The 17,213-nt window shown below is 42.4% G+C and overlaps 1 protein-coding gene across 1 annotated transcript in view; it reads left to right on the forward strand.

Moving 5' to 3' along the window:
• LOC126427171 (cation-dependent mannose-6-phosphate receptor-like) overlaps positions 1-6,200 on the forward strand; it is a 133,585-nt gene extending 127,385 nt beyond the window's left edge. The window contains exon 6 of the mRNA XM_050089398.1: positions 5,277-6,200. Coding sequence (XP_049945355.1) covers positions 5,277-5,342 — 66 coding nt within the window. The 3' untranslated portion in view covers positions 5,343-6,200. The remainder of the gene's footprint in view (positions 1-5,276) is intronic.
• Positions 6,201-17,213: the final 11,013 nt, after the last annotated feature.

A 17,213-nucleotide genomic window follows, 5' to 3' on the forward strand; every position in this document is an offset into this window, starting at 1 on the left:
GGGCGGCAACTTGAAATTAGCGGAGGTTGAGGCCTGGTGGGTAACGGGAAGAGAGGATATATTGAAGGGCAAGTTCCCATCTCCGGAGTTCTGATAGGTTGGTGTCAGTGGGAAGCATCCAGATAACGCGGACGGTGTAACACTGTGCCAAGATGTGCTGGCCGTGCACCGAGGCATGTCTAACCACAGGGTGATCCTCATTACCAACAAACACTGTCTGCCTGTGTCTGTTCATGCGAGTGGATAGTTTGTTGCTGGTCATTCCCACATAGAAAGCTTCACGGTGTAGGCAGGTCAATCGGTAAATCACGTAGGTGCTTTCACACGTGCCTCTGCCTTTGACTGTGTACACATTCTGAGTTACAGGACTGGAGTAGGTGGTGGTGGGAGGGTGCACGGGACAGGTTTTACACTGGGGGCGGTTACAAGGGTAGGAGCCAGAGGGTAGGGAAAGTGGTTTGGGGATTTCATAGGGATGAACCGAGACGTTACGACGGTTAGGTGGACGGTGGAAAGACACTCTTGGTGGAGTGGGGAGGATTTCGTGAAGGATGGATCTCATTTCAGGGCAGGATTTGAGGAAGTCGTATCCCTGCTGGAGAGCCACATTCAGAGTCTGATCCAGTGCAGGAAAGTATCCCGTCACAAGTGGGGCACTTTTGGGATTCTTCTGTGGGAGGTTCTGGGTTTGAGGGGATGAAGAAGTGGCTCCGGTTATTTGCTTCTGTACCAGGTCGGGAGGGTAGTTGCGTCATGTGAAAGCTGTTTTCAGGTTATTGGTGTAATGGTTCAGGGATTCAGGACTGGAGCAGATTCGTTTACCACAAAGACCTAGGCTGTAGGGAAGGGACCGTCTGATATGGAATGTGTGGCAGCTGTCATAATGGAGGTACTGTTGCTTGTTGGTGGGTTTGATGTGGACGGATGTGTGAAACTAGCCATTGGACAGATTGAGGTCAATGTCGAGGAAAGTGGCATGGGATCTGGAGTAGGACCAGGTGAATCTGATGCAACCAAAGGAGTTGAGGTTGGAGAGGAAATTCTGGAGTTCTTCTTCACTGTGAGTCCAGATCATGAAGATGTCATCAATAGATCTGTACCAAACTTTGGGTTGGTAGGCCTGAGTGACCAAGAAGGCTTCCTCTAAGCAACCCGTAAATAGGTTGACGTACGAGGGGGCCATCCTGGTACCCATGGCTGTTCCCTTTAATTGTTGGCATATCTGGACTTCGAAAGTGAAGAAGTTGTGAGTTAGGATGAAGCTGGCTAAGGTAATGAGGAAAGAGGTTTTAGGTAGAGTGGCAGGTGATTGGCGTGAAAGGAAGTGCTCCATCGCAGTGAGGCCCTGGACGTGTGGGATATTTGTGTATAAGGAAGTGGCATCAATGGTTACAAGGATGGTTTCCGGGGGTAAAAGATTCATCAGACGATTGTTAGCCTCATTTTCATAATCTGCCACCACATAACCAGTCCTTTTAATACATTTACACGCAGTTTTTTCAAAATTTTCCCGAATTTCTCCACCCTTAAAGTGTTTTGGAGGCAACACAACTACCGAACCTTTGTACACATCGTTGTTTACCAACCTAAGTTCACCACGGGATCAACATAGCTCAGCTTAAACCAATACTTTTTCGACTTTTTTCACACCAGAACTCTAGTTACTTTCTAGTTCACCTTTATCTCTCCCCATATATTTTTATTTTCACTTTAGCCTCATGTTACACTTTCCACCTTCTAATAACATGTCACCCTCAAAACACCCCCACAACGACCCCATTAAGTTTTATTTACATTCCCTCCACAAACATGCCTTCACCCTAGCCAGATTACACTCGCATATTTTATTTACTCAGGCTTGTCTGACATTTGGCATCACCCCCAAAGGCCTCACACTTAAAGTTCCCATCTCTGGCTGTAACACTTCTTTCCATCAGTCCCTATACCAGTTCCAAACCGAACAATCCATTGCCCTCACACACCTAATCCTTCACCTACACATCAACTCAGCCAATGAACACACCTGTCAACTCCTATCCCTAATCAGAGTCTTCAATCTTCCCTCTCCCACATCCACACCGGCTGTTCAGAGCATCCTCCTACAGGCCAACCGCAAATTAGAACAGCATGCCACCCTCCACCTCAAAAAACTATCCAATCTCCTGGTTTCCCACCTCCGGAGAGACAACTCACTCACCCTGCACAACCTTTCCAACAAACCTCAACCTCCTCTCATTGCACACAGACCCAGTCTCTCCCATCTACTCAATCTCCCATTTCCAGCTCCACTCCCTCCAAAACCTCAAAATTCTAGTCAACACAATCTGTAACCACAACACCCCAATTCAGTAGCTAACTTTCCTCCCAAACTCTCTACCAGTCCGAAACCTCTGTCCTATCCAAAGGCCTCACCTTCAGCCCTACTCCCAGATTCAACCAAACAGCCCTCATCAAAGATTTACTGTCCTACACTCGTAGTCTCTGCTGGAAATACCACTTTGCCACGAAGAAAAATAATCCTAATCCTACTCCTAACGATCCAACTCCCCAAGACACTATCCAAATTGAACCCTGCCTGGGACAGTTCCGTCCTCCATCACAGCGGGACCCACCTCCTCTTCCTCAAAATCACCCTCTCCAAACCTTCCAGGAATTTCTCACTTCCAGCCTTGCCTCTCAGTCTTTCTTGAAAATCCTTAATCCTACTCCCAACATCACCACTGCTGGAGCCCAGGCTATCCGTGATCTGAAGGCTGACCGATCCATCGTCATTGTTCCGGCTGACAAGGGTTCCATGACCGTGGTACTTGATCATCGGCAGTATGGGGCTGAGGGACTGCGTCGGCTTTCAGACAACACTACATACAAAGTTTGCCAAGGTAATCCCATTCCTGATGTCCAGGCGGAGCTTCAAGGAATCCTCGGAACCTTAGGCCCTCTACAAAACCTTTCACCTGACTCCATCAACCTCCTGACCCCACCAACACCCTGCACCCCTACCTTCTTCCCACTTCCTAAAATTCACGAACCCAAACATCCCGGCCGCCCCATTGTAGCTGGTTACCAAGCCCCCACAGAACGTATCTCTGCCTATGTAGATCAACACCTTCAACCTATTACATGCAGTCTCCCATCCTTCATCATCGACACCAACCACTTTCTCGAACGCCTGGAATCCTTACTGAATCTGTTGCCCCTGGAAACCATCCTTGTAACCATTGATGCCACTTCCTTATACACAAATATCCCACACGTCCAGGGCCTCACTGCGATGGAGCACTTCCTTTCACGCCAATCACCTGCCACCCTACCTAAAACCTCTTTCCTCATTACCATAGCCAGCTTCATCCTAACTCACAACTTCTTCACTTTCGAAGGCCAGATATGCCAACAATTAAAGGGAACAGCCATGGGTACCAGGATGGCCCCCTCGTACGTCAACCTATTTACGGGTTGCTTAGAGGAAGCCTTCTTGGTTACTCAGGCCTACCAACCCAAAGTTTGGTACAGATCTATTGATGACATCTTCATGATCTGGACTCACAGTGAAGAAGAACTCCAGAATTTCCTCTCCAACCTCAACTCCTTTGGTTGCATCAGATTCACCTGGTCCTACTCCAGATCCCATGCCACTTTCCTCGACGTTGACCTCCTTCTGTCCAATGGCCAGCTTCACACATCCGTCCACATCAAACCCACCAACAAGCAACAGTACCTCCATTATGTCAGCTGCCACACATTCCATATCAGACGGTCCCTTCCCTACAGCCTAGGTCTTTGTGGTAAACGAATCTGCTCCAGTCCTGAATCCCTGAACCATTACACCAATAACCTGAAAACAGCTTTCGCATGACGCAACTGCCCTCCTGACCTGGTACAGAAGCAAATAACCTGAGCCACTTCCTCATCCCCTCAAACCCAGAACCTCCCACAGAAGAATCCCAAAAGTGCCCCACTTGTGACAAGATACTTTCCGGGTCTGGATCAGACTCTGAATGTGGCTCTCCAGCAGGGATACGACTTCCTCAAATCCTGCCCTGAAATGAGATCCATCCTTCACGAAATCCTCCCCACTCCACCAAGAGTGTCTTTCCGCCGTCCACCTAACCCTCGTAACGTCTCGGTTCATCCCTATGAAATCCCCAAACCACTTTCCCTACCCTCTGGCTCCTACCCTTGTAACTGCCCCCAGTGTAAAACCTGTCCCGTGCACCCTCCCATCACCACCTACTCCAGTCCTGTAACTCAGAAGGTGTACACAATCAAAGGCAGAGCCACATGTGAAAGCACCTACGTGATTTACCGACTGTCCTGCCTACACCGTGAAGCTTTCTATGTGGGAATGACCAGCAACAAACTATCCATTCGCATGAACGGACACAGGCAGACAGTGTTTGTTGGTAATGAGGATCACCCTGTGGATAAACATGCCTCGGTGCACGGCCAGCACATCTTGGCACAGTGTTACACCGTCCGCGTTATCTGGATGCTTCCCACTGACACCAACCTATCAGAACTCCGGAGATGGGAACTTGCCCTTCAATATATCCTCTCTTCCCGTTACCCACCAGGCCTCAACCTCCGCTAATTTCAAGTTGCCGCCCCTCGTACATCACGTTTCATTGGACAACATCTTTGCCCCTGTACTTCCGCCTCGACTGACATCTCTGCCCAACCTCTTTGCCTTTACATATGTTTGCCTGTGTCTGTATATGTGCGCATGGATGTGTGTGTGTGTGCGAGGGTATACCTGTCCTTTTTTCCCCCTAAGGTAATTCTTTCCGCTCCGAGGGTTGGATGACTCCTTACCCTCTCCCTTAAAACCCACAGCATTTCGTCTTTCCCTCTCCTTCCCTCTTTCCTAATGAAGCAATCGTGGGTTGCAAAAGCTTGATATTTGTGTGTGTCTGTGTGTGTGTGTTTGTTTGTTTTTTATTTATTGTGTGTCTACCAGCGCTTTCCCGTTTGGTAAGTCACAGCATTTTTTAAATATATATTTCAGCAGAATATGAAGAAAAGGCTGGCCACAAAATGTGATTAATTCTTATGTTAGTGGCATAAAGGTGTATCTTGGTAACAGTTGTTCATTGGCTTCCACATTCTATCCTCCTATTGGCTGCCTGCATCTTATAAGTTACTACTGTGAACAAACGCACAGATGGCCCTCCCTTTGTAAAGTTTAGTTAGGTCGATGCAATGAGAGACACTGGTAAGTGCAAAGCAGGTAAAACTGAGCTCTATGGTTAACTTATCCAGACCTGTTACGTCTGTTGCAGGACGGTGTCACGTTCACTCTCAACGGCTGCCGAGTGCGGCCAGCCAATCTCTACGACAGCATCTGAGGACTCGGTGTCCCCTCGTGGTATGCCGATACTGCTGCCAGTCTGATATTATTTGAACCTGTCTGAACTGCTTTTGTGTCAGTGTTACAGATCTGTAAAAGCTGAACTGCTCAAAATGTATCTATCGCAATTCTGTCTGCAAGTTACTGCGGTGCGACATTTCGCACAATCGGGAGAAGTACAAATGGCAGTTTGTTATGTATCGACTCACTAAACACTGAAGTTGTTCACTTTTTTGTTTAAAAAGCTAAGATTTCAGAAACATTCTGATGGTTAACACACACACACTTTAGTAACAATAAGTACTGGATAGCTCTCTTCGTATGAAGGGAGAATTTTGAGTTTAAAAGAGGTACTTGTGCCAAAAACAGTTGAATATGTTTCACAAACTTGCTGAGTGTACAGGAATTGTAAATACAGATGTGTTCCATAAAAGAATGCTGGGCATTTATATTTGTAACATAATTACAGAGTGTAATTCACAAAGTTTTTGATCCAGGTCATGAATGATTACTGAAAATGGAGCAGAATTTTTCCTTGTAATGTTTTCAGAAATAAAACGATGAGGATTTATTCTCTCAGTATAATGATATATAATAGTTTACTGCTTTGGTGAGAGCAATATATTTTTTGTGCTGCTGTGTAACTTATCATTACTAACTTGTAAATATTTGTTTTTATCTTGTTTACAGTTAAAAAAAAATAGATGTTGAAACCACAAGAGTTTATTTTACCACGATTGGAGTATGTTGTGTTTTTCTGTGGAAAGAGACGAAGACTGTGAGTGAAGTTTATATTCGTTTCTTGTTTCTAAACTTTTATAAAGCTTTAATTAAAAAAAAGAGGGATATGCAATAATTGTGTGTTCATTCTGCTTAACATTATGCACACAAGAGGATAATTAATTCCTCATTGTGTTTGTCAGAATTCCTTCCTCTTCCCCACTTAGAATGTATTATTTACGTGCTTTAAGTTTGAAATTTTTGTACAACAGATGTTTACTGTGATGGAAGCCATAGACTTGAAGGAAGAAAGTAATAACGTACTTCATAAAATGTTTATTTGATTGGCTTCTCTTTTCTTGCAAACTAATACCTTGAGGGAAATAGAAATGCTAATGAGAATGCAAGAACTAGTTTTGGGAAATATAAATCTGCAAGTACTGCATTTCTTTCTCACACTCTAGTTTAGTTTTTGCCAAATAATACCTCATTTACGGTTCTTGTGGATTTTCCACTCATAATTGTCTGTGACATGGCATTGTTACTTCAGCTACTTGTGTTCATTTAATCTTTAAATTGGCTCAATTGTATGAATACAGAGTTTTACATGTAAATTACTGTGATGGGTGGTAGAACAAACAAATTTCCGTATTTTAAAATAATTTTTATTCAGTTTCAGCCATTTGAATTCATCTTACATGGGGAGTATAGTGTGTTCATTCTAAAAATATGCAAAGCATGTGCAATTTCAAAACAGAACCATAGTTCAAAAACCGCTTAAACCTCTTTCGTACATAGTAGTGAGGCAGTCCTGTCTAATGCAGTTATCAAAACTTACTTTACAGACACACAGTCAGCCAATAGAGTTGTAGTATCTACAGATTGATCATTCAGATGTGCTGAATGGCAATTTTTGTCACCAACATAAATTGCTTCTCTACCAACCCTACCTCAACAAAGGTCAATTTAATAATGATTGTGGTGTTGCTCACGCTGCTAAATACTGCATTTTCAGGCAACAACAAAGTTATTATGTGGCAGGTGTCATTAGAGGACAGTTAATAAAGTTATTTCATGTAATAATGAATGAACTAGGCACTCATCTTTTCGTGTTTCCCACGCTGGTCTCGTTGTAAAATCATGGCTCAATCGTCGAAAATCTAGGTGGTGATTCCAAGCTCAGATGCAAAGAAGCCTAGATTTTATTATGCAATATTCAAAAGTTTTATAGATGTGTTTCACAAACCATTCTTGAAGATTCAACCTTTGAAAGTTAGCACAATGGTGATGTAAAAAAAAAAAAAAAAAATAAAAAAATCAACACTCCGGATTCAAGTTAACTTCTTTTTTATTGCTTTTATTGCAATGGCACGTAAAACACAAAACATCACGTCACAATACAAAACATACTTGAAAACATCTTCCTCACTGTTAAAGTTCGCATTTTATAAACTTGTTACAATATGTGTCTTTCCAACATGACATCCAAGACTTGACCTTCTCAAAGTCCAACTCTCTAACTAACTAAGTAATAATCGCTTACGCGCCCAAAAATCAAGAGTTACAAGTACGTCAAAGATTATAGTGACAAAAGAAGGAATACACATAAGAATAATATCATTGCAACATAAACATATCGATGTATCAAAGTATCTCTACATTAATGAAATCAAATCTGAATGTTGTCACAGAAATATGTTAACTACTTTACAGAAAAACAGTAAAACATTGCTGCTATCGAGAGGTTCAGGTGAGGTACCGTAATGGGTACGTAATTCAAGTACCATTACACTTCCCAAACCACACAAGAGTTTTGGAACCCATGGTATAGATGGTTTCAAAAAGTCGATCCCACTGCTGGAGACCTCTCCTTGTAAATGTTGGAAAGGTTTAATCCTGCTACAGTCACATTCTTTTAAGGCATCTGTATGCCAGTCATATGATAGAGATTTTCCATCTTTCATATATTTTTTTGTTTCATGTTAAGTGTAAGAAAAATCATCTGCTATTGCTGTTTTCAGTGCCACAAGTATGCTCTCTCGAGCTCTTGCAAATTATATATATATATATTTTGCCATGTATTGTTTCGTGTTTGCTGCTATCTCATTTAAATCCTGTCTGCCTAATAAACTACGAAACTAGAGTGAGACAACAGCAAACGTGGAAGAATATACGTATCGTTCCATGTTTATATTCGTAATATTCTTATGCGTAACAGTGATACAGTCAGAAATGAAGCACAGCAACTGACTAGATTTTTAAATCTAAGATGACTCTAATTTCTAAGCCGAATGTAATGTGTGTGTGTGTGTGTGTGTGTGTGTGTGTGTGTGTGTGTGTGTGTGTGTGTGTGTGTGTGTGTGTGTGTGTGTATATATATATATATATATATATATATATATATATCGTATTTACTCGAATCTAAGCCACACTTTTTTCCGGTTTTTGTAATCCAAAAAACCGCCTGCGGCTTAGAATCGAGTACAAAGCAAGCGCAAGTTCTGAAAAATGTTGGTAGGTGCTGCCACAACTAACTTCTGCCGTCGAATATATGTAGCGCTACACAGGCATGCTTTGTAGGCACTGGTGCCAAAACCTCTGCGTCAGTAAATAAATTTAAAAAAAAAGGTGGAAGACGAGCTTTTTTCTCCGCCCCGAGTTTCGACCACTGCATTTTGATACATTATTCAACGAAGTAAATACAAATTCCGTATTGTTCATCTTCGAATGTAGCAGAATTTCAATGTAATACGAAAATCCGACTGGCAAGACTGTTTGGGATGTTTGTCAATATGGCCAACTCTACGTTCTACCTGATGAAATGTGATTCACATGCAGTATTCTCTTCACCATAAGAATAATATGAATATAAACATTTTGCCATGTATTGTTTCGTGTTTGCTGCTATCTCATTTAAATCCTGTCTGCCTAATAAACTACGAAACTAGAGTGAGACAACAGCAAACATGGAAGAATATACGTATCGTTTCATGTTTATATTCGTAATATTCTTATGCCTAATAGTGATACAGTCAGAAATGAAGCACAGCAACTGACTAGATTTTTAAATCTAAGATGACTCTAATTTCTAAGCAGAATGTAATGTACTAAAGAGGCGTCTGCAAAGATTTTCAAATGGAGAAAAATTTTCAGTAAACTCTTGTTTAGAACATCTTCTATCATACGCAGTCTGTTACTTGGTTCTTTTTGATCATTATCAAAGAAAGCATCAGTGCAAATAACAACAAATAGCAGTCTCTTGCCATTGTTTCGCTAATGAGACGATTCCTCTCTCTCTCTCTCTCTCTCTCTCTCTCTCTCTCTCTCTCTCTTTTTTTTTGTAAGCGGCGGTAGCGCGCACAAAAGCAAGCCATGCCGCGAGCCGCGACAGGCCGTAAACACGCACTATCAGAATGCGACAAACAATGCACGACACAGTACAGTAATGCATTTTCAGCTTAGAGTGATGTAAACACCTATAACAAAGAAAACGACACTTATCAGATCAAAGCAAAATAAGCAATCGATTCAAACCAGACGAAGCATGTGAAAAGTGGAAGGGTACCCGTATAAATACGGACGGAGCGCCTGACGCATAGCAATGGCTACCTGGTAAAGCTTAACTGCTAAGCTTACAACTCGAACCAAACTACTGTAGCTGCATCGTCATTCATTCGACCTAAATTGTGTCTCATATTACAATGGACCAACTTTGTTTTGATTTGGAGGTGCGGCCTAAAACTTTTTTCTCCCCTCGAATTTCGAGTCCCAGATTTCAGGTGCGGCTTAGATTCGAGAATTTTTTTTTTCTTTATTTCGAGTCTCATTTTTCAGGTGCGGCTTAGATTCGAGTGCGGCTTAGATTCGAGTAAATACAGTATATATGACAGAATATGAAATTTGTGTGATTTATGTCAGCAAGGTTTTAATTAAAGGAATTAAAAAGAAAACTGACACACAGAAATAACTCACAATTTCTTATTTATCTGTTTTCTAAAACACAGTATCTCCACTTTTATCCTTAGTCAGAACAGAAGAATTTGGTTTAAAATGTTTGTGTTGTATGAATTTACTGTCACTTTAGTGAGACAGAATCTTAAATAACAATTCAATCAACAAGCTAATTGATATCTAGCCGGGAACACATGGGGCATGGGAGGGCAGAGGGGACAAAAATTAAGGATGTAAGTAACACAACACAATATAGATTGCGTCATGTCTTAAAATGGGGGGAGGGGGGAAGACACATTAAGATACCACTTGTAAAAAACACCATCCTGCCATCACGAGATGCAGCAGAAATCGACAAATTATGTACTGTATTACCCCAATTTCTAAGTATGTGTAATTTATAAAATCAGTGTTGTGCACAATGCTAGATGCCCTTTAACTGCTGATAAAAATTACGAATGAACTTCCCCTGTATCCATTACATTCAGCAGACAAAAGTCATCGGACACCATTTCTTCTCACCACAGATACTGCAGTGGCCGACAGCCTTCAGTTAATGACCGAGAGCAGCAGCATTTGTACGTGTGAAATAACTGCAAACAATGTAGGATGTACAACAAACAGATGCGGTAAGACAGTGTGGCGAAATTTGGTGTTGACGGGCTATGGCAGCACCTCTCCTGCGCTCATGATCATATCAGTTGGATCCTAGACAAATGAAAAAATGTGGTCTGGTCAGATGAGCCCAGATTGCAGTTGGTAAGAGCTGATAGTAGGGGTCTAGTGTGGTGCAGTCATGCATCCAAACTGTCAACAGCGGACTGTGCAAACTGGTGGTGGTCCTATAAAGGTTTGGGACCTCTGGTCCAAGTGAACCAATTTTTACACTTTTTTGAATGACAATTTGAGCAAATGATTTGGCCATGCAGCTCACACAACACGAATCCGACGAACATTTATGGGACATACTCGAGAGGTCAGGTCGTGCACAAATCCTGCGCCTTTTGCTATTATAGGGACTGCACAGCTCAATATTTCTGTAGGGGATTTCCAATGACTTGTCCAGAACATGCTAAGTTCAGTTGCTGCGTTACGCTGGGCAAAAAGAGGTTCGACATGATATTACGAGGAATCCCACGACTTTTGTCACTTCAGTGTAAATGTAGCAATGATGCAGTGGAAAATCCAGGATTGAATGTAACAATATTACAGAAGGAAAGTTGCTACTCACCACATTGCAGAGATGCCGAGTCGCGATAGGCACAACAAAAATATTCACACAATTATAGCTTTTAGCCATGAAGGCCTTTGTCACCAATAGACACACATACACACATGCACATTCACGCGAACACAACTTGCACACACGTCTGCAGTCTCAGGCAACTGAAATCACACTTAATGACCGAAAGCTATAATTGTGTGAATCTTTTTGTTGTGCCTATTGTGACTCGGCATCTCTGCTATATGGTGAGTAGGAACTTTCCTTCTCGTAATATCGTAACAATGATACAATGTAAAAGGCAGAATACATTTTTATACATAAGAAGTGCTGCCATCTGGAAAGTAGGATTAGTCAATCTTTGCACAGCTAGGTGGCGAGAGCTGCATATCTGACGAGTCAGTGTGTGGAGTGGCATTCAGCTGGGAGGACATGTTGCGTGTCCACAGTGATTTCCATAATACTCTGTGTTTGGTGTGTGGCGATTTTACGATGGATCCGCGAACAGAACAGCGCACGAGTGTCAAATTCTGTGTGAATCTTGGTAAAAGTGCTACAGAAACCCTTGCAATGTGTTTGGGTTATGATCCAGAGACAATCGTCCCAGTGGAAGAGCCCGGGCTCTCTGGAAAAAAAAAAAAAGGAGGCGAGACAGGTGAAGAGCAAAGTGACGACCGTGATCATCTTTTACTTTACTTTGATACTGAGGGAATTGTGCACAGAGGATTCGACCCACCCAACCAAACAGTGAATTCTGCGTACTACTGTGACATTTTGCAACGGCTCCGTAAAAACGTGCGGTGACGGCGGCCCGAACTTTGACGTCTAGGGAGCTGGCTGCTGCATCACAACAACATGCCCTGTCACACGTCCTTGCTTCCCAGGACCTTTTTGGCAAAGACAACATGGCGGTTGTACCCCACCCACCGTACTCGTCAGATTTGGCACCTTGCGACTTTGCGCTATTCCCAAAACTGAAACTCAAGTTGAAAGGCAGTGTGTTCGACACTCATTCAAGAAGCATCGCTGGTACCTTCAAAGAACAGGACTTCCAGAAAACGTTTCACTAGTGGCAGAATCACTGGGACCAGTGTGTACGTGCGGATGGGAACTACTTCGACGGTGATGGTGACAGTCAGTCCAAAGGTAAGGTTTTCAACAGAAGGCAGCACCAGTCCAGAAAATTTTGGATAGCACCTCGTATTTGGTATCTGAAGTGATGCACTGCATATAAGCTTTTAGGTTGTCAGTCAAAGCTGCACAGATACACACATTATGGAGTTCAGAAGACCCTCTGGGTGTGAAGCGAAATGGTTCCTCCCCTCACTCCCTCACACGCTGTGGCTGCCTGCAGTTTGTGTTATCGGCCTTCGCAAAACTACCTTTCTACTAGATTTCATAGGCAGCCATGTGTTCCATTGTTTGCAGTTCATGGTCTCTGATTTTCTAGAATTCTGTACATACAACAGTGAGATAAAAGATATTCTAAGTGACACATCACATCTACATTGTAAGCAAAAAACCCTAACATGAAATATGTATAATGGTGAGAACCATGGCATATCACTAATTATATACACGGTACCAGTATTAAAAAATTATTGATACAGCAGCTACTGGTATCAATATGGAGAATTTGAACAATGTTACATATAAAATACCAGTGCACTGAACACAATAGACGATTTAATATGTTTATGCTGCTCGAAGCAGTCACATTTTGTCTAGAGCAGCTTACAATTCACACTGGAAATGCAGCAGTTCTTTAAGTTGCGGACGTCCTTCTCAGCTGTGGATGACACTTGTTTATGAGTGCTGCAGTACGTACGGATTAAGAAGAGAGTGGTAGGCTCCCACACTAGCTAGCAGTGGTTGGCCGTCTTGGGCTTTCAGGGCCAGAGGAGTGATGTGGTTCAAATAGCTCTGAGCACTATGGGACTTAACAGCTATGGTCATCAGTCCCCTAGAACGTAAACCTAACTAACCTAAGGACATCACACAACACCCAGTCATCACGAGGCAGAGAAAATCCCTGACTCCGCCGGGAATCGAACCCGGGCGTGGGAAGTGAGAACGCTACCGCACTACCACGAGCTGCGGACGAGGAGTGATGTGCCGATGCAGAAATTGCTTGTGACATCAGCAAACAGATACATAGGGAAAGTACATTTATTCTGGAAAGTGATTGTTATTAATAAAGTTGCCTTTTGCCACTCTGACATTAGGAGTCTGTGAGTCATAAATAATATCTTTCAGTAATTTGTACAATTCCAGGAAAGATTGATATTAATAAATGACTGAGTAACTTTGGCATAACCAAAGACATACTATCTTACACGAACTATACCAATTTTATGCTCAAGTTACAGACTGTGCACCATAATTGGCAGTTGTAGATAGGATGCCTTTCGATCTATTTATACGGTAGACTATGCTCTCATACAGTCAATAACAATCAGCGTGAAAAGTTCGTTTTACAGTGTTTCTTACATAAACGCACCATAATGGCATCCCGTGTAAAAATTATTTGCACAAAAAACTTCCTCTCATTTCCTTATGTGAAAAACAGACAGTAGTACTGCACATTCAGAATCTGACAACACTGCTATGGTTTCGCAAGGGGGCATAAAACTACAAGAGCATCTCTACGCAACAGGTAGGAAGAATTCCTGCACAATAGCTCACTAAGTCAAATCGAGGACGGACTGGCTTAATTATTGTAAGACTCGAGTGGGAAAGCACGGCCCTTATACCGCCATCTACAGACACACCTGCTAAAATGAAACATTTCCTAGAGGTTTAGTACAACTGGGCGGTTCTTGCATACTGCAAAGGTGACGATATTTCTCTCAACAGGATTAAATCTTGGACACTGAAGATTATCTGCGCTTCTTGGTAGTATAGCTGAACGATTCTGACAAGATATGTATGTACTAGGTGACAAACAATGAATTCTGGGAACAGTACTGTGAAATCTTGTCATTTTCATGTGAAACGTGTCAAGTAAAAAGACAAAGCCCACAAGATATTTCGGTAGGAGTATATTTCCCATTACCATTTGCTGAAACAATACCATAAGAGAGATTGAAATATTCCTCGCTCAAGTGAGGGATTTGATTGCTCTCATGATTTAGGTGCCTTCTAATGAGGCACTGCTCTCTTATGCTCACCTGATAGTTCCCAACTTCAGACGCTATTGCAGTCAATTAAATAAGATTTATAATCAGAAACACGTAAACAATCCTTAACCATATATAGAGCTATTGGAACCTTATGCTGAACTAAGACACGGTGCACCAATGCAATCGACATCATTATATTGAAACAGATCTCGTTCAACTGACAGGTGCATCATGTCTGTAGTATTTTCAGTAGAAGTACAAGAGGGGAAACCTTGTGCAGCACCTGGTTGTGTTAAAATATACGGGTATCATTATATATCAGTTTCATAAAAGTACGTGAAGCTTAATATTAACTACACTTTTATTTTTTACCCACAATATGAACTACATTTTACATACTGGTAATGAACATCATTATTCTCCCACCAATGAAGTACAAACGAATCTTTCGATTCTCGCTTAGATATAAAAATTACTTAGGAATAGCAGAAAGCTGCGCCTTAAACATTTGCTCTTAACCATTTCCACTCTGTCAAGAAAAGTAATCCATCTGATTTGCTATCACTTTTAATTTTCCTCGCCATTTAGCACCTAATGGAAAAAAAAGATAAAACCATCATTTAAGAGAAGTACAAAAGAAGTGTCAATTGCATCAGACCACGAGATGTAACATGTGTTTCACCTGCACTTTTATCGACATAACAGTAAAGAAAATAGTATTATGCATAAATTTCAGTCACCTAAAACTATCATTTACTTCCAGTTGATACTACTTTTACTGTAGGTGACGCTTTGTCTATATTGTACATTATCTGATCTTAAATATCTGGAAACCTATCAGTATAGGGTATATTACAATATATGGAGTATATCCACCCTTCACCTTTATGGGACCTTGAATTCTTCTGCGGACACTCAATGAGGTGTCTGAAAATCTGACAGAATGGCAGTCCTATTCTTTCCTCAAAAACTGGAACCAGAGAAAGTAGCAATGTTGGAGGCTGCGGTCTGGGGTGAAGTTGACATTCTACCTCGTTCTGTAGAGGTTTCACTGGGCTCAAGGTTTGGATCCTGGGCACAGGACCGTCCATTACAGGAATGTTATTGTGACAAAACCAATACCTCACAGGTGCTTCTGTAACACATGCGCACTGTCATGCTATACAATTGAAGGACTTAGAGAGATATAGTCATAAGCCACAACTTTCACAAAATTGAGTTTTTCATATTGCGGCATTCTTAAAAATGTCTTCTTCACAATGTGTTGAATAAGTTCCATGTTACTGCAACAGATGGCAGATTATGATGGAGTGCAGTTCTATGCTGTGCCATCTGGTGGTAGTTTCAGAAGATACATAGTCACAAGCCACGGCAAAATGGCAGGTGGGTCAGGAACATCTGAAGCGTCTTTGCGTCTTCAACACATATTTGACACAGACAGTAGTGGAAGTGAAGAGCTTGACCCTTTGGATCCTGACAGTGATGAATCTTGGCATCCATCGACCAGCAGTTCCAGCTCAGATGATGTTTCGGTAAGTATACAGGGTGTTACAAAAAGGTACAGCCAAACTTTCAGGGAACATTCCTCGCACACAAAGAAAGAAAACACGTTATGTGGACATGTGTCCGGAAAGGCTTGCTTTCAATGTTAGAGCTCATTTTATTACTTCTCTTCAAATCACATTAATCATGGAATGGAAACACACAGCAACAGAACATACCAGCGTGACTTCAAACACTTTGTTACAGGAAATGTTCAAAATGTCCTCTGTCAGCGAGGATACGTGCATCCACCCTCTGTCGCATGGAATCCGTGATGCGCTGATGCAGCCCTGGAGAATGGCGTATTGTATCACAGCCGTCCACAATACGAGCACGAAGAGTCTCTACATTTGGTACCGGGGTTGCGTAGACGAGAGCTTTCAAATGCCCCCATAAATGAAAGTAAAGAGGGTTGAGGTCAGGAGGGTGTGGAGGTCACGGAATTGGTCCACCTCTACCAATCCGTCGGTCACCGAATCTGTTGTTGAGAAGCGTACGAACACTTCGACTGAAATGTGCAGGAGCTCCATCGTGCATGAACCACATGTTGTGTCGTACTTGTAAAGGCACACGTACTAGCAGCACAGGTAGAGTATCCCGTATGAAATCATTATAACATGCTCCATTGAGCGTAGGTGGAAGAACATGGGACCCAATCAAGACATCACCAACAATGCCTGCCCAAACGCTCACAGAAAATCTGTGTCAATGACGCGATTGCACAAATGCGTGCGGATACTCGTCGGCCCACACATGTCGATTGTGAAAATTTACAATTTGATCACGTTGGATCATTTGCACTGAAATGAGGATTGACACATTGTTGGATGAACCATTCGCAGAAGTGTATCCGTGGAGGCCAATCAGCTGCTGATAGTGCCTGCACACGCTGTACATGGTACGGATACAACTGGTTCTGCCGTAGCACTCTCCATACAGTGACGTGGTCAACGTTACCTTGTACAGCAGCAACTTCTCTGACGTTCACCGGGTGCAAGTCTTTCGATTTGACACCACTTTTGCGACTTGCACATCGAAGATGTTCGGTGATCCCTTGTAAGTATGGTAGCAGGACGGTGTTCCGTGCTTCGTTCTGCATTTCCCTATTGCCTTCTTCCTCATGTCGTAGCCATTAGCTCCAAATATGGACCTGAGGTTCTGTAGTTTAAATGTGAGATTGTGTTCATCACTGATCCTGTAGGCTCTCTTAGTTGAAATTTGCAGGGCCATTTTCTTTTGCATAGGATGGTGGTGGGAGGATGCATGTAGGTACCTGACCTGTGTTGGTGGGCTTCCAATAAACTTTGTGGCC

This window comes from Schistocerca serialis, chromosome 11, assembly GCF_023864345.2.
Source record: "Schistocerca serialis cubense isolate TAMUIC-IGC-003099 chromosome 11, iqSchSeri2.2, whole genome shotgun sequence".
Lineage (NCBI taxonomy): Eukaryota > Metazoa > Arthropoda > Insecta > Orthoptera > Acrididae > Schistocerca > Schistocerca serialis.